This window comes from Seriola aureovittata, chromosome 13 (genome assembly GCF_021018895.1).
Source record: "Seriola aureovittata isolate HTS-2021-v1 ecotype China chromosome 13, ASM2101889v1, whole genome shotgun sequence".
Taxonomy (NCBI): domain Eukaryota; kingdom Metazoa; phylum Chordata; class Actinopteri; order Carangiformes; family Carangidae; genus Seriola; species Seriola aureovittata.
The window spans coordinates 4,577,176-4,595,381 of record NC_079376.1 but is presented as its reverse complement, the minus strand read 5'-3'; the positions used below and the strand labels follow the sequence as shown (position 1 = coordinate 4,595,381).

The 18,206-nt window shown below is 42.1% G+C and overlaps 2 protein-coding genes across 4 annotated transcripts; one reads left to right on the top strand and one right to left on the bottom strand.

The window, feature by feature from the left end:
* Nucleotides 1-573: 573 nt before the first annotated feature.
* On the bottom strand, nt 574-6,515 carry LOC130179892 (cytochrome c oxidase assembly factor 8). Its single transcript, XM_056393022.1, has 5 exons — nt 6,222-6,515; nt 4,576-4,773; nt 2,689-2,752; nt 2,295-2,385; nt 574-816 (listed from the first exon to the last, which is right to left on the bottom strand). Exons 1-5 carry the CDS (start codon nt 6,378-6,380, stop codon nt 702-704), a joined length of 627 nt encoding a protein of 208 aa, XP_056248997.1. The 5' UTR covers nt 6,381-6,515; the 3' UTR covers nt 574-701.
* On the top strand, nt 4,780-17,791 carry bag5 (BCL2 associated athanogene 5). 3 transcript variants are annotated; one of them, XM_056393019.1, is made up of 3 exons: nt 4,780-5,555; nt 12,756-13,652; nt 15,658-17,791. In XM_056393019.1, exons 1-3 carry the CDS (start codon nt 5,500-5,502, stop codon nt 16,196-16,198), a joined length of 1,494 nt encoding a protein of 497 aa, XP_056248994.1. In that variant the 5' UTR covers nt 4,780-5,499; the 3' UTR covers nt 16,199-17,791. The 3 variants fall into 3 exon arrangements, with proteins under 3 accessions (XP_056248994.1, XP_056248996.1, XP_056248995.1); XM_056393021.1 differs by lacking the exon at nt 4,780-5,555 and adding an exon at nt 6,646-7,586; XM_056393020.1 differs by lacking the exon at nt 4,780-5,555 and adding an exon at nt 6,646-8,102.
* Nucleotides 17,792-18,206: the final 415 nt, after the last annotated feature.

Genomic DNA, 18,206 nt, shown 5'->3' with positions numbered 1-18,206 from the left:
AGGATGACACCCTATACAGATCAGGACCTTTGACCCAAAACATTAAATGAATCAGCTGCATCAAGCAAACACTGACACATTGATAAAAATAAACTGTCCAATAACAAGTGCATGTCATTCTGTGCTGTATCCACTTATCTACATTAGACACTGCACTGACTGTATTCATGCACGTCTTTGTTTCAGTCTCTTGATGCTACTGTTTGCACAAGTTCAGGCGTTGTCACAACTCATCCTTAAAAATGTAGAAAATCTCTGGCTGAGCCGTTGTGGGTTTTATAGTAAAGTGCATGCAGGTGCAGACTTAATAAATCCTTTTATTTAATTGACGTTTCAGGTGAACACCCTGCTTCAGGGGGAAGCTTCTTAAGATTAATACTATTTTTCAGAGTAATTAGATGATGAAGAGACTGAATAAATCAGCTCAACAGCTCTTGATCTTTTTGTCTGTGTGTCGCCAAGTGAGAAGTGAAAATATATTTATGAATATGAGGGGATCTCATTGAAGCAGAAACAGGCACCAGAAATAAAAGAAAAAAAATGAGACAGACATAAAAAAAGACAAATCTCCAATCAGATACAAGTGGTAGTTTTATCATTCTTTGCAATTAAAACACAAGGGAAGAACAGAAGTACATTAAAATGCAGTAAAAACAAACACAAACACGAGGTAGCAGAGTGGGTGAAGAGTTTATTTATCATCAGGTGGTAGGAGTGCTGCTTTTCTTGCTGCTATGTGTAACAGTCCTCCACATGTTGTTCAGGGCGACTCGGGCCATGAGCAAGGTGATGGTGAAGTTTCGTCGGTACCATTCCCTGGATACGAAAAAGGAGGGAAAAAAAGAGGATTAGAGGTATATTCAAGTTAAATTGAATTGTACAGTACGAGTTAACAGATTATCCAACACTGAAACACAGCAGTAGATGAGGTGTGTCGCTCCATTCAGGAAATAATTACAGCTTTACAAAATAAGTTAATCTCATTATCAGTGTCTAGATGTAAAAACTGAGCAGAGAAAAAAAGAATAGTAATGATTAAAGGCAGTTAACTCATGTTGTTATCACATAAATAATAATTCGGAGCAGGTTTAGTATTTTGTCGTACAGTATTATGGCCTCTTTTAGATGCAAGGCATACAACACTGTAATTTTACTACACAATATTATTCGTATTTATGACAGCAACATACACTCTTTATGAGGTACACCTGTACACTCTAGTCCAGTACATGCCACCTATAACTTTGACCTCAGTAATAAATATTAAATTTACACATTTCCAAAAATGTCAACAAAACTTTATAAAGTGAAGGTTGAATTTATTGCACTAGATTGACAGGTGTACCTAATAAAGTGGCCACTGAGTATAGAATCATTCTTATACATTTTTCCCTAGTAACGATGGTGTCGGTTTGTCAGTCCACCCACCATTTTTGTTCTAGACTGAAATATCTCAACATCTATTGGATAGATTATTATGAAATAGTGACTGACGTTTCCCCTGGAGCCGCTGCAAGAAGTCGACGTCTGCGGTTCTGAGTGAGATGGGTTTACTGTGAAACTTTGTACACACAGCCGTGTTCCCCTTAAGGATAAATTTGAATAACTTGGATGATACGATAACTTTTAATTATTATTAATTATTATTAATTATTATATTATCAGGTCAAGATTTTAATTTGTCCCATACAGCCTCACAGAGCTGCCAGCACGGCCGTTAGATTGATTAATCGTCTCATTAATTTTTCAAGCAAAAGTCGTGGAACAACTTTCAAACAACTTCTCAAAAAAGAGGATTTGCTGCTTTTCTTTGTCGTTTATTACTATAAACTTAATATTTGTTTCTTTTTTTAGGTTTTTGGACTTTTGATCAAAGGAAATAATATTTGCATGCAATAAAGGTTTGTTGTTTTGGAGGCTCATTATGAAGATTTTAATCAGACTGAGCCAAGGAAGCAATAATACCTGGAGGAAGCAAAGGAGGAAAAGCAGTCATGCAATCAAAAGTTAGAGTTTAAAACCCACGCGCAGGAATAAAAACTAAACTAAAAGCTGTTGCAGAGGTGATGTGTGTGTGTGGGCAGAAAACTTCTCTCTAACCTAAAAACACATCCGCCTCTTTGCAAAGCTAATTCACAGAAAGCTCTTCAACGCCTGCAATGTTTGTTGCTCTCTATACACAAGGTGGGATGGTATATAATGGCGCCAGTTAAAGCCCACAGCTCCCGTGGTGGGAGATGTACCCACCCACCCGGCGGCACCATGGGAGATACTCGGCTGCAACAACAACTCACTTGTTGTAATTTGCATGTCGTGTTCTGTTTTTGTCCAGGAAGCTTTTGTAGAAGACGGCCATTTCTTCACTGCTCAAGGGCCGCCGGCGTCCTGGGGGGGTGGGGGGTTGGGGGGGGGGTGACACAGCAGACAATATTATACTCTCATCAAGATTAAGTCTCCCTTTAAATCCACAGCTGTGACGTAAAAACACATTTTGCTTTCTGTGCTTTTGAATGGTTTTAAGTCAGACCATCATTTCTATCAAGGTCAAAACTGACTCAGACTTTGAGGAGATTACGCATATGTTTTATTCTATTCAAGACTTTAATGCTCTTTTCTTCACAACACCTGAATGGAGGCGAGTTTTTCAACCTTCAACAGAAAATATGTAGAAAGCCAGTGTGTCCTCACCTTGCTCATCACGCACAGTCAAGCCTTTTGCCTTGAAGTGTGAGGTGATGTAATCATCTTTTTCCTGCAGGGAACATGAATATGTTATCTTCAGTTTCTTTCTATAGATCTTACTACATACACAAACAAAAAGCCAACGGTAAACACAATGGTCCATATACATATATTTTATATATTGCTGCAAGACAGTTTGATACTCCTTTGACTTACTCCTCAAGACAAGGATGCGTCACACAGCTCTGACCTTATTCAGACATGAGACTATATTAATGTTAATGACTCAAGTTAAGCAGTTTCAAACAAGAGAATCAGATGGATGAAGTGACGCTCTCAACTTACAGAAAACCATCTTTTTGTTGACAGTAAAAATGTAAATGTAAACTAATGTTGGTGTTTAAACAGTGCAGACTGAACCCCTTTGATAGAAAACATGAGAAAGTGTATATTAATCCTGATCCTATAACATCCATTTTCTGGAAACCTTTGAATTGTAAAACATTTCCATGAAATAAAAATCTCTTCATCATTCATCATCATTACGTTTTGAATATAATTCTTTGCATTAGAAACAGAATCAATGAAGGATTTTAATGAAAGTATTTTATCAGTATTGTGATTTAAGAGTTTGTGGAGACACAAAGTGTCGTTGTGCGATGCTGCCCTCTGCTGGGGAACGAGAACTTTCCTCCATGAGAGCTCAGCGTACAGAGGACACCAACACCCACTGTCATTACTGACTTGATAAATAATAATGACGACACTGGGATAGTGATCAGCCCCCAGTGGGAGGTTGGGAGGTCAGAGGTCAAAGTTGAGCTGCAGGGCAGCAGCTCTGGAGCAGGCAGGGTCTCAGAAACATCAGCAGGGTGGATATCTGCTGAGTCAGGGGCTTCGCTCCAGTAAATCTGGTTGACATTAGATTTCTCAGTAACTGTGTGTGCACATGTTAAGGAATAATTACACTGGTGGTGAAGAGAGAGCGCTGGCGTCCAGGATGACTTATGCTGAGGATGTTTATTGAAGCTTGGCCAAGGAGAAAAGAGGAATCATCAATACAGTCTCCTGTGCATGATGGCACCCCTGAGGATCGTCTTTACACGCTTAGAGAGATTACTATAGATACCTTACACTCCATAATTGCTCAAATGTCTAAAATAAGAGGAAGAAGGGGGATGTGTGAGTATAGTATAAACAAGGAAACATGACTATATACGCCCAAGTGCTGATTCTTAGAACACCCAGCCACTTGTTACTGACCATCCAAGGTCTTCTGTTATCCATCGTGGCACCAGCAGTATCAGCAGCAAACCACAGCTGCGTCTGGAGGAGCCGCCTGAGCGTCTCAAGGTTTAATGCAGTAGCTGTGGCACAGCGACCTACACTGACCTTTCACCCTGAGTCAGTCATTCATTAGGTGGACAAGAGAAAATTCCCTCACAGCACATAGAAACTTTTTTGACCTATTGTTTAGTATCTTTAGTTGCATCATGAGATTATTACACTGTTAAAATATTTTTTGTGTTGCAAGTATGTATAAGAATGTGTACATATATATTCTTTTTTTCTTATGAAGTCTTATGAAGACTAAGGAAACTCTAAAGGTGCAAATCATTTAATTATTAAGATAAAATCGTAACTTTCTTGATTTTTGCAACATCTTTTATTATTCTTTGCGTAAAAGACAAAACTGAACTGGTTCACAATGTTAGCAAAGAGTTTATTGAAAATAGCCCCTCATCATCTCTGTGCAGCAGAGGAATTAAAATGACTTTGTATTCATCCTGCCTTAGCATCCTTGACCTCTGACCTCCCCGAGTTACAGCGTAGGATAAAAAAAAGGTAGTTAATAGCTTAATTTCTCCACTGAATAAATAAAAACATGTTAACCTTGCTGAAGGTGATGTTCTGTTTGGTCCAGAAGTCATGGTTCCAGTCCTCCGTCTCCTGCCTGAGGTGTCTCAGCCGCTTCTCCAGCTCCGACTCGTTCTCGGGGACGTGGTAAACGATGGGCCGCAGGTTGGACAGGGGGTTCGGAGGACCGATCCAGTCGTGTGTGGAGTCGGCTGCTGGCCTGAAGGCGGATCTCTACATGTGAAAAAGAACAAAAACAAAATACTGTGAGACACTTAAGATGAGATATTATCACTAACTTCAGCTTTTTGCTGCGACACCGTTTTGTTGACGGGATCCATCCTGAAGAAGAGTTCAATCTCGTCTGTAGCAGGAAGTAGATGTTTTAAGAAAAGCGTGCGCAGTATTTAACGTGTCAATCTAAGTGTCTATAGCTGTTAAATAAATGTGCAGTGCAGTAAAAAGCTGAAAATTTCCCTCTGAAATGTTGTGAAGTAGAAGTTTAAAGTCATGGAAAATGGAAATAAGTAAAGCACAAGTGTAATTAAAATACTGTAGTAAATGTATTTAGTTACTTTCTACCACTGATCATCACACAGTTTAATCAACATCTCTCTAAAACAATTTCAATTACTATTAGTTCAATCCAGGTGTTCCTAATAAACTGCCAATGGGTGTCTATACACCACTACAATACAATGTGACTATAAAGTAGGACAGTCTCCTACATTCATAACTTAGCAAACCTTCATTTGACATTTCATCAAGTTGTTTTCTTCTACTCCACAAAACCCCTTTAAATACAAATACATGTTAGAGTCATGTTTAAGAGAGAGCCGCCCTGTGTGTAGGTGAGTAAACAGTGGAAGCTCCCACACACAAACACAGACCAAGGTCACATGGGTTTAAACAGCAGCTGACCTAAAGGAGACTGCTTATCATTTCTAACCAGACTGCACGATGAGAAGGGCAGCGAGGAGGCGAACGCGTTCCAGGACTCAGAGACCAGAAACGAGGTAGATACAAGTGTTAGTTCACTGGTTCATTCACAGTTACTTATACTTTACTGGGATTTTTCCAGTTTATGCTACTTTATTTTTTACTTCACTACACATCAGAAGCAAAAACTACACTTTGTTATACTCCTATACATTTATTTTTCAACTATAGTTACTAGTTAGTACATGAACAAGTACATGTACGGTTCACAAATGTGTTTAAATCCCTGTTAGTGAGCACGATCATCCATCCACCTGACAGGTGTGGCATATCAACACGCTGAAGACACAGCATGATTACTGCACAGGTGTGACTTGGGCTGGTCACAATAAAAATTGGCTTTAAATTATGCAGTTTTATTTTGAAAAAAGACATTTATTAAGCACTGAACTGAAAACTTTCTGTAACTTTAATAATGGATGATTTTTAGATTGTGTTATTACTCATCTAGATCTGCATATATTCATATATATTCTGCATAAAAAATGGAAAAAAAAACGGAAACCAGACCGAGAACAACAACATGGCAACACACACACACACACACACACACACACACACACACACACACAAGCTGTCTGTGCAGCCGTGGGTGGACACATCACAGCTTGGGAATCTCCTGCAGCGGTGTAATATTTATGACTGTGTGTTTGTTATAACTGAATGTGATTTAGTGCACGAACCTTTGGTGTTTTGTCCTGCTGGGTTGCCTGTTTGGAGCTGCAGAGCCGACTGCTCGCTGCTGATAAGCTGTGTGGGCGCAGAGGAGCGTGGAGGGCGACGGGACCGAACCTCCTCCACGTTAAACAGGCCACCGCTGCTGCTGTTGTTCGTGACGTCATTTTAATTAACCGAAACTAAACCGAGTCTTACATACATTTATTGACCCATACAGAACCGAGCACCCTGCTGTTACTGTCCGTCCACACTTCAGCGCAGAGAGTTCATGTCCTTCTGTGTCTAACCAGCCATCCTGTCACGTGAACCCAGCAGCGGAAAATAGGTGCGCTCGGAAATCTCACCACTACCGCCCCGGAATTAGTCGAGCGGGCGGGGAAATTCCTATTCTATTTAGCAATTATATAAATTTTACCCAACTAAAAATACATAATTTAGAAATACTCTCCCACTAGTTAAAGTCCTGTATTATACACGCATTTACATTATACGCATATGACATATAAATATTTTACAAATACAGGTATGCAAAGGTATTTTCACCTGTCACTTTTTAGAGAAAGTAATTCTTCATGAATTAAATCAAGAACTCATTACTCATTAAGCAGAATTGACCAGTGCATCATATTTTTATTTATTTGAATGTAACACTTATTATTATAATATGTACATACTAAAATACTACTACTTTTTTACCTTATATTTTATATTCCATGCTATACTATGTTAATATATTATACTGTAGAACTGCATAATGTAGGCTACAATATTATATATATGTAAATACAAGGCATTTTTTATGTAAAGCGAATTTCAAATATTTTTATAGTAATACAAACACAAGTATTATTACTCATATTGTACATTATTTTATTTAATATTTCCCTATTTTTGAACTGTAGAAAAACATGAAATACTCGAGTGGGTGGGCTATAACTAGCTTGATAGTGTACTTAGTACTACTGCGCTCTCATTAGCTTTCCCGCCCTTGCCGCTACGTGACAAACGGTACGTCGGTATAAACAAATGGAGCACACTCAATGTTGGACAACCAAAACTTACGGTTTGTTGAAAACAGTTAAGTCGATCGCCCGCAAGTGAACACGTTCATATACTTTTTCCTACGTCTATATGAATGTATTTCCAAGTCAGCTAAATTATATTCACATCTCTTATTTTTCGATTCAAGAAAACGCCAACAAATGGCGTTAATTCGCATTTATTAAGCAAAGAGAAACTCCGTGTTAGTTCATACTCGTGAGCAGGAAAGTAACTAGTGGAGGTAGCTAGGTAGGCTAATGTTTAGCTTTAATCAGAGGAGGTGCGCACTTTTCCGCAACAGTTCAGATGGCTGTACGCTGGCTTTGCAGGTAAGGACGAAATTATAAAAGCGACGGAGTGGTGTTGATTTATTAAGACCCAGAAAACTGAAGTTATTTGGCCAAGGTGGGGCAGAGTCAGGTGATCAACGGTAGCCTAGCTTAAATAGAGACAATGGCATTCACAGAGCAGTGTACGTGGAAAGCTGAGTCCTGTTACTGCTTTGCCGGATCCAAAACGTCCACTTAAATCGTCTGTAAGGTTCAGTATTGTTTAAATTTATAAACTAAGTTGTTTTAAAACGAAGACTTTGCGGAGGAAGCCCCCTCGGATCGTCTGTGGGAGGGGCGACACCAGCCCGACCGCAGTCAGTCAGTAGTCAGTCAGTCGGGCGGTTGGTGTTGAAGCTGACCGGAGCAGCATCGCCACCTCCATCGAGCTGCCCCCCCTGAATTTTGGGATTATCCATCTGTGGATGCCACCGTCCTCCACGAACCGCCCTGCTGTGGCTGATGGAAACAGACATCCGTAAAAATGTGCGCGAATGTGTTCGGAGTTTTGAAAAGGTGAGAGAAAGCTGAACGATGCCGTAGGATGTGTGTGTGGATGAGGGATGTGTGTTTGTGTGTGTGTGGATGTGGATGTGAGGATGCAGCTGACAGCTCCTGGAGATGCTTTAGGGGTGTTTAGTGAGATCTGGAGGTGAGGTGATTTGCTGTGGTGATGCTGCATATTCTTATGGAGGTAGATACCTTGGCGAACCGGCTGGCCAAACGGGGATTTTCGGTGGTGACATAATGCGCAAAGCCGTGCAGGACCGGTGCAGGCAGCCTGGAGCTGGGGAAGGTGCCTGAACGGTTTTGGGGGAAGATTTAAGCACAGGGTGCACGATCAGATGCATGTTACCTCCAGCTCAGTTAGCCATCATGCTGTGTGACTCATGGGAGGGAAGACTGATTCCTACTTGCAAACCTATTCTTTCCTATCCTGGCGCCAACCCTTGGATCAAACCAAGGGTTGAAGTGTTTGCCAGGCTGGAGTGGATTTTACTCAGATTATCCTAATAAATACTCAGATTTGTCATCTGTGGGCCGGCATGCATTCATCCACTATTCTGGAAATGCCCAGCCCCTCGCCCTCTTACGTAAAAGTACTTTATAGGGAATTCTGATACATAATCCTGTCTATTCTAATAAGTGTTATTGATGCTGTGGATAAGTACACATATTGTGGGCCACAGCATTCATATGCAACAATCACATTATGCTCACAGGCAGCTCTGCTGATAATGACAGCCTGTCTCATGATGCAACCTCTCCCCCTGAGCCATGTTCTCTTGCAAAAACTCAAATCCGTTCCTTAACGTAATCCTGTGTCTCACCGTTCACCCTGATATAGAAAGTTCACTTTGATGGTGGCTGGGTGTCTCTGTAAACGGTGGAAAGAATTCCCTCAGTGACAGTTTTCATACTCTTTCCTTTTCGTTCATCTCAGTTTTTAATTCATGATCTTTTTCAGTGCTGGAGGTTGCTCTTCATTTAAGGGGACTAGATTTTTTTTTTACATTTTATCATGGATGGAATACTGATCTGGCCACGCTCAGGGGTCAGGGGGTCCCTATGCCAGAGCCTCTGTCTGAAGTGACTGTTATTAACATTAATAAAGAACACAGTGAGAGATCTCAGTTATAAATAGCGGTGTCCTGATCCTGATCAGAGTCTCTTAAAATCGAGTATCTGCCAACCAAATCAATCCAGTAATTGAAAAATGTTAATTTTTTCCTTCAAACAGCTGCACAGTCTACTGAGGCTACAGTGGAATTTCATACAGTCACAGTCAAATCACAACAGCAGCATAGCTTTGCCTCTAGAATATACGGTACAACCTGCATCTCAGGCCTGCATCTGATAATATTTTGCATGATGTGCTGTAGTATTTCGTCTGTGTCAGTGTGGATCTCTTGTGACAGAAAGCTTTTGACAGGAGTCAGACAGACTCGCCACATCTCCAGGGAGAAGCAAATATTGAGGTTCAGGTGCATTTTTTAAAACAGCAGCAGCAACTCAGATTTAGTCAGCTGCAGAATGTTGCTGCGAGAGACGCAAAACAACAAAACAGAAACACAACTACAAAGGGACAAAACACAACTACAACAAGATGCAAAACAGCTAGGAGGAGATGCAATTGACTAGAAAAAGACAAAATGACTACAAAGAGAAAAACAACCATAAAGAAACAGTAAAGAACTACAAAGGGACACAAAATGACCACAGAAAAGTTTAAAATGACTACAAAGAGACAAAGGGCCACTACTAAAGACACAAAATGATTACAAAGAGATGTAAAATTATTTAAAAAAGAGTCACAAAATCAACTACTAAAGACACACAAAATAAGAACAGATGCAAAACAGCTACAAAGAGACGCAAAAAGACACAAAATGACTTCAAAAATAGATGAAATTACTGTCCCTCCTCTTTAAACAGTGGTGTGTATACTGTACCTTAATGAGCATAATGAACCCAGAGGAGTGTACATCACCAGAGGCAGAGCTGCCTCCACCTCTATGTACTGGCATCTCATGAAAATTGGGGCAACTACTCATTATTTCCATTGTGGAGTAATCTTACGATTATTTTCTCAATTAATCGGTTTATTATTTGGTCTATAAAATGTCAGGAAAATCACAAGTTCCCAGAACTCACAATGACACTTTAAAATGTCTTTTTTTTTTTTATCTGACCAACAATCCAAAGCACAAAAACTGAACTTTAAAATGATGTAAAACAGAGAGAAGCAGTAAATTCTCACATGGGAGAAGCTGGAATTAGCAAAGGTTTTGGCTCAAAGCATAATTTAATCGTTTAATTGTTTTCGGCTCTGACAAGAACTCTGTTATTAATCTGATTAGGAAGCAGCGTGTTGCTGATGACATTTTCAAAGTCGTGTTGAACTGGGAACACATCTCACTGCTCGAGGCACCTGTGACACACCTCATGGGGCCGTTTGACTGAATCTTGCTGCACGGCTGAGGAGACGTACTGAAGCGCTCCACATTTTTGGGTGTTGGTCAGCCACATTTATTTTCCTCTTCGGTATTTAAAGCTGGAGCGGCAGGCAGGATCTTTTTTTTTCTTTTCTTTTTTTATGAGGATTAGAGAGCTATCAGCATCATGTCAGCCAACAAGCCTGGGAGAATCGCACAGCAATACTCGGAACGGTTGTCATGTGGGTGTTCATCTTGTCGAGACGAAATGTAGGTTAACCTCATTCATTTTCTCGCACGGTTGTAAGCAGAGGATCTCATATGAATATATCATGTGGACACTTGTTCTTGTCTTGTCTTTAGATGGGTCTTTATTTGATTGATCTGAAGTCGTGTTGATTAAGAAACACGAGCAGACTCAACAAAAGAGGCCAAGGTCAAAAAAAGACACCTGTCTGCTGGTTTTAGGGACATTATCAGTCCAACACAGTTCTCACTGTTGAACTGCAACATATTTGGGATCCTAATGTCATTGCACTCTGCATATTGACACTAAATACTGCCTCGGCTAAATAGATCAGTGGCTGGGTTCGAATCATGGGAGGGGGGTTTAAGACTTGAGCCTCCTGAAAGAAGGAAAAGAATAACTGGTCGGGGTTGTCAAAAGGTTTATATGTCCTGTGCAGCTTAAGCAAAGAACAGAATCAGAATATTAAAATATGCTTGTCACATTCATGTCCTGAGTAAACTTATAATTCATGCAGCTCTGCCCTGCAGTTTATCTGCTGTCAGTTATGCCTGCAACATGATTGATTGGGAGACGTGCAGGGTATTTATGTGTCATGACTCGTGGGCTGCTTTCATGTGTTGTTTTGTTTTTTCTGTGTGTAATTATTGTGCGTGGATTTGGTTTCAGTTCAACGACAGGCTACTGGAGCTCACATCCCAGCAGCCTCTCTCGTCTCATCAGCACCCTCCCATCGCAATTTTTTTCCACGCAATGGCAAATCAATTATGAAACAAATTAGTTATGAAACTACTAACATCAGCCCACTGAAATTTTTATTTTAACGAATATATAAAGTCTGTCTTTGTCCTTCTGACGTGGTCCATGGGTCTAACAGGTTTTTTGTGTTTTTGATCAACTGTTAGTTGCTAGAACGACTGATCAGCTGATACATTGGTCAATACATCAGTATTGGCACATGCTTTACACCCAGTGTCTTTATTAGGTACACCTGTACAGTCTAATGCAGGCCAGTACAATCTTCTGCCATAAAGTCGAGTTATGAAATGTAATGTTGAGTCTTTGTCGACACTGTCATAGAAATGTTGATTCACTTATATATTTAAGGACTTTAGCACTTTCATAGTGATGGTGGTTCTGTCCTGGACTGCATTACATTTAGATTTGTTTATCTAAAGAGATGAATATTGGTATCAGCTTCAACAGTCCACTATCAGTCGGACTGCAAATTGATCCTGCAACAAATGGTACTCACTAGGTTCAGCTCTCAGAGGCTTTTTTTCTTTTCTCACCACATGTGGTAACATTACTGGAGACCAGCAACGATTTGGAAAGTGACTGCACAGTAGTAGAGCTTCAGGACTGCTCACACATAAAATGGATTATTTTCATGTGTAATGACTCTGTAGCCCTCAGGCTGGATTTGAGACATGTTGAGGATGACAGAATTTCCTGTAAACTGGAGATTCAACACTTTATCCTGGGCTTTTTTTTTTTTCGTCCATGATTTTAATGATTTTCTTTTTTCTCCAGTGAAGCATAACGGCTTTTGTTGTAATGTCAAAAAGTCATATGTTATAAGTGTAATATCTTGTGTCCTTTACCCAGGAATGTCACTGAGAGAAAACCTTGTTGGCGTCAACACAGAAATGCCACATTATCTACATGTTAAGTAGCATGTGAAACAGGGCTAGAGGCGTTTACATCCAGCCACATTGTTGTAAATTCCTCTGGACTTTTGGAGATTTAAATGTTTGGCTGAGGTTGCAGAGATTGTCTTCTCTGTCAGCTGCTCTGGCACGGATCCAGACATTAGTTGGAGGTCCTTTTCAAGCAGCGCTAGCTGCGAAAATATGAAAAGAAACTTTTGAAGTAATCCAGCCTTTCTGGACAGTAAACAATAAATTTAGCTCTGCTGAGGCTTTGTTTCTCCCTGCTCTGTATTGTTGCTCATTGTCCTGACTCTTTCATGCTGCCTTTTTTCAGCCTGTTTGGGAAGCCCTTTGATGGTGGGAAAAGGATGGACCATGGCGGTCCACAGCAGCAGCAACACCATCCAATGGAGCAGCAGCATCAGCCGTACAATCCGCAGCACCCTGCGATGATGCGGCTGTATGAGGTCCAGAAGGAGGTGGCGTCTCTGGGGCCTCAGGTCTGCACCTTCAGCGGCCTGCAGAACGACCGCGACTACAAGCGACTGGAGAGAGAGCTGACCCGGCTGCTGCTGGAGGTGGACCAGGTAGACACGGAGGGTAAACCGGAGCTGCAGGGGGCACGAAAGAGGGCAGCGCAGGAGGTGGAGGGCCTCCTGCGGTACCTGGAGGAGAACGCCACTCATCCATCCCGTGTGGCCATTGAGCAGCTGAGCAACGAGGCACGGCAGCTGGTGGACGAACGCGTGGTGGCGCCTCAACGTGCCGGCGGGGTGGCGGAAATAAACGACGAGCTGGTGGACGCCCTGCAGGAGATCGTGCTGAGGCTCACCCAGGTCAAGACCGAAGGCAGGGTGCCGCTGCGCAAAGCACGTTACCGGGCGCTCACACGCTTGTGTGCAGTACAGGACGTGATCGAGGGGCGCACGCAGCAACAGACCCTCTCCCTGCCGCTGTCCGGAGACACCCATGAGGCCGTGCACTGCATCAACCAGGTGATGGTGAAGGTGAGCGTGGCCCGCAGTCAACTGGTGGCCCTGCTAATGGGCCTGAGCGGGAGGGACAGCTGCGCCCACCTGTCACGCATCCTGACGGAGATGCAGGTAGAGCTGGACGCGCTGGATGTTTCCGGGAACGCAGCGATCAGAAATTACAGGAAACAGGTTGTGGAGGAGATAAACGGGCTGCTGAAACATCTGGACCTGGAGGGGGAGGGAGACGACACGCGCAGGTAGGCATAAAGGATGTAGTATGCAGATTACGGCTGCAACGAAAGATTATTATCAGAATATTTTTCATTAATCCATTAATTTTAGTTTATAAAATGGCAGAAAATCTCGGTCATAATTTCCAAGATAACGTCTTCATGTCTGTTTAGTCAGACCAGCAGTTCAAAACCAAACATGTTCAATTTATTATCACAGAACACTGAGAAAACCAGTAAATATTCACATTGAAGCTTCAGTGCTCTTGCTTTAAAAACGGTTAATTGATTATCTAAATGGACGAACTGACTAATTGTTTCAGCTGTAGTCCGTATTGAACTCTTTACTTCAGAGTGTGCCTGTGCTGTACTTACACTGCACATTTACTGATGTTGTTGTACTTCACTTCCGCGTGGATAATGAACTGTAGGAGGGACTGGGATGTGTTGTTAAATTTTGATTTGAATCATTGTGCACTGTCAGGAGTGAATTAGACTCACATCAACAGAGAATCACTGATACCAATTTTTTCAGGACCAATACGCCTACCAAGTGCTCCATTATGTAAAACGGCACAGACTTCAGCTCTGTTTCAAAAACCACTTTGTCCCCCAATTCTGGTTTTCTATTACAGGAGAAAAAGACATATGCACTAAAATAACAAATCTCACTGAAAAAGAAAATGTGTGGATGCTTTTACACACAATTTTGACATCCCAATTTTAAAATGTATTTGTTTGCAACTGTCAGATCAGCCAGAGTAAAAATATTGAGTTTTTTTCTCTAAAATGTGGCATACCACACATTTATATTGACTTTACTAGACTTATGCTTTTATTTTGGCGGTACACTTGTCTCCTTGTCTTAATTGTGATTCCCTGGAGGTGGGTTGGAGCAGCTTCGCCTCCCCTCAGCCTGGCACAGCTGGTGCTTTGAATCACCACACTGCAGAAAGACGTTTTCCCGCCTGACGTTTAAAGCTTTTTACTGCACTGAAGTGACGCTCACCGAGACATCAGGACGTGTTAATTCAAGTTCCCTGGGCCGGGCGATAATTCAGCAATATTGAATTCTAGCAAAATCAGACCGTGATGATTGGATCTTATCACGTTACTCAATGATCATTTCAAACACAGTTGATTGCTTTGTGAATCAGTTTGGTTTTAGGTTGAATTTTGTGCACTTTGTTTATTCGGTACACCTGCGCAGGCTAATGCAAGTTTTCTGCAATAAAGTCCACTTTTCTATTGTTTTTATATATTTATCATAGAGGTGTTACCTCAATTATATTGTTTAGCACTGAGGTCATAGTGATGATGTTGTATCAGACTGCATTATAATCAGATGTGTTCCTAATATTTTTATTTGAATATATTTATGCCACTAAAAGCTGAACGTTATGAGCATTATGTGTTAGACTGTATCAGGTTGCACAGGTGTACCTGATACAATGGACACTGAGGGTTTGTGTTGATACTGTAAAATATCTATATTAATACTTTGGTACTAGAACCAGAGCTGTAGAGTAGAAGTGAGGGGAATAGTGGAGGCAGGGCCCTCTGAATTAAAATGTAGTTTTTTTCTGCAGTAGTTTGGACAAAAACAGCTCATCTCAAAGAGCAGTGACTAAACTGATGTTGATGACTTCAGGCAACATGTGCAGTAAACAAGTAATTTCAAAATGAAATAAAAGCAGGCTGCCAAAAGAAGAGATAGAAAACGATCACAGGGAAAGCAGCTGTGGAAAAAACAGCTGTGTACACAACTTGATAGCAGTGTTTCTTTGGATAGCTAGCTAATATTAGCTTGCTGATAAATGACAAGCACAACAGGCACAAAGAGTGGATCAGCTGTATTAGCGTAATCAAGTAAAGTAATAATCCTGTGCTTTTTAAATTTTTATACTTTTTTTGTACGTTTTATATTCATTCCTTTGGAAGCACTTGGAAACGAATTCTTCAAACAAAACATGATTCTTATTTGGTTGCCTTTTATTTTGAAATACAGTACTTATGCTTCCTGTTTTTTCAGGTATGATTTGGCACAAAACAACTCCATACGTGAGATCGAGGCTGTGCGAGCTCACGTGTCGCACCTGCGAGAGGGCATCCTGCGGCACTGCGCCATGGGCGACCTCGGCTTCAGACCCAAAGCTGAGCTGCAAGGCATGCTCACGCACCTGGACCAGGTGGACACGGCCAAGAACCCGTGCATCAGAGAGGCTCGCCGCCGCGCCGTGGTGGAGGTCCAAGCTGTGATCACCTTCCTGGACCTCCGTGAGGCCCTTGCACGCCGCCAGCCAGGCCCCAACGAGCACCCGTCACACCGGGCCGTGTGGCTGGTCCTAGGGAGCCTCTCGGACCTCCAGGCCCAGGTGCTGGGCTTTGACGGCAAGCGGGTCGACAAGAGCTACATGATGCTGGAGGAGCTACTGACCAAGCAGCTGTTGGCGCTGGACGCCGTGGACCCGCTGGGCGACGAGACGACCAAGGTGGCGCGGAAGCAGGCGGTGAAGTTCGCCCAGAACATTCTCAACTACCTGGACATGAAGACAGACGAGTGGGAGTATTGATTCAATAAAAAACACAGTGTGGGAGACGTGGGCTGGGACGTCGCTGCAGGAAGGAGAGGAGCTGATAATGTGTGTAAATAAATAAAAAAAACGGTACGTTATCATTCCACGGGCTGTAAATATTGACTCAAATCCCCAGAATGCACTGCAGCAGCGCTTTTCTTTGGTCTCTTTGTGGTAGTCGTGGCTGACCCCGCTGAGAAGTCAACAACACAGAACTCCTTTTGTGAAACACACTTTGAAAAACAAATTTTTTTTGTGCTTTTTGAAGATTTTCTTTTTAAAATCTCCAATATATATGTGTGTGCGCGTGCGTGAGTGTGTGTGCGCGTGCGTGAGTGTGTGTGTGTGAGAGTTGTCGTCGTTGCTGTCGTATTTGATGTGTGTGGTTGTTGAAGCCTGCTGCCAAAGCACTAAATAATGCCTGTTAACAGTGGTCGTATCCTTCAGACTGAGCTTGATATCGATAAATTACTCGAGTGTGGTGATTGTTTCGCGGTGGCTTCCCCGTCTGGCCTGATTAATTGGAGTGTTCGTTGCTAATGGAGACAGCCAATGCATGTTTTAAATACAGTGACCTAATTAGAGAGAGTCCACTGATACCGTGAGGAGCAGGGCTGGGTCCAGATTGTGATACCTGTTGGATCTGTCTCTGGTTTTAGATGCCGAAATGTCAAAAAGTATGAAAAAAATGAAATGTCACATAACTGGAGCATTTTCCTTTATTTTGCTGCAGTTTGTGTAGAAATCAAATTTGATCGGATTCTATTCGGCAAAGCAGATGCTGCAAACAAATGTCAAATGGAGAATTCATTGAATCTGCAATGAAATGTGCTTTTATACAATTGCGAAAGATTTTTTGGAAGCAATATCTGAGGTGAAACATCAGAAACAAACATCAGCTGGTACTGAAGCCAGACAATCTGTGTTTAAACAGAGGGAGGACAGTGGGAGTCTGCATTATTGATGTAAGGTCATCCTCCACTCCTGCGTGACCCTGTTTATCCCCTCAGCATTTGGTCCGTGTCTCTGGTAGCGCTCCAATCCACACGGCTGTGGCAAACTCCCCAAAATCCTGCAGACCACAGCTGTCGTGGGCAAACGGTCAAAACGACAAACGAATGAAGTCGAGCCTCTGCACAGAAGCATCGATTAAGTTAGGAGCTCAAATCTGTGTCGAGCTGTAATCTTGCGAAGCAGCCTTCCAGCTGTGAGCAGGATGTCTAAAAGATAAAAGTACTTTTCCATTTGCTTGTGTAGCTGTTAGTCTGTAATATGTTTCAGATGTTTGTTGTGACTTTGTATGTAGTCTATAAATGGATCAGGTTTGAATTCAGAGATGGAGGAGAGGAGGCGAAATTTTGCTGTTGCTGCTGCTTTTGTTTTTTTTTTGTTTCTACCCACTGCTTTCTCCTGACGGAGGACTGTGAGAGGTCCCTGGGGAGAGGAAGAGGAAAGGGAGGTTGAGGCGGTGATATCCACTGAATTGACACATCAAGGCTGAAGCTCGCAGGGCCGACAGTCGGGCCCTGTGCGGTAGAGAGCGTTGACGGTGATCGCAGTCGACAGAGCCTTCTAGAAACTTCTCGGAGCTGCTGCGGTGGGAGGGAGGGAAAGGACTGGAAGAGAAGTCCAAATCTCTGTGCCTTTATTTTCACCCCCTTCCCTTTGAACCGGTTTGTGTAGAAGCAGCCTCGTGGTGCAGCGGCTGGATAAAGAGCAAGCAGCTGCTCGCTTTTAATACGAATCGATGCACAAGAATGAGGAAACTGAAGCACTGAATGTGTTTATGGAGAGCACAAATTTGCACTACTTGTCGGAAATTAAGGCTTTTTGAAATCAGTATTTATTCCCTGATGAGCAAGATGGTGATCAATAAATCGTGGTGACACACCGACTGACGACGCTCCTTGCAGCAGGCAATAAAATGAGTCACATTGTGCTTTCACACTGCGAACAGCCTCAACTAGAGCAGCTCTGTTACTCTAAAAGCAATTAGGCAACGGTA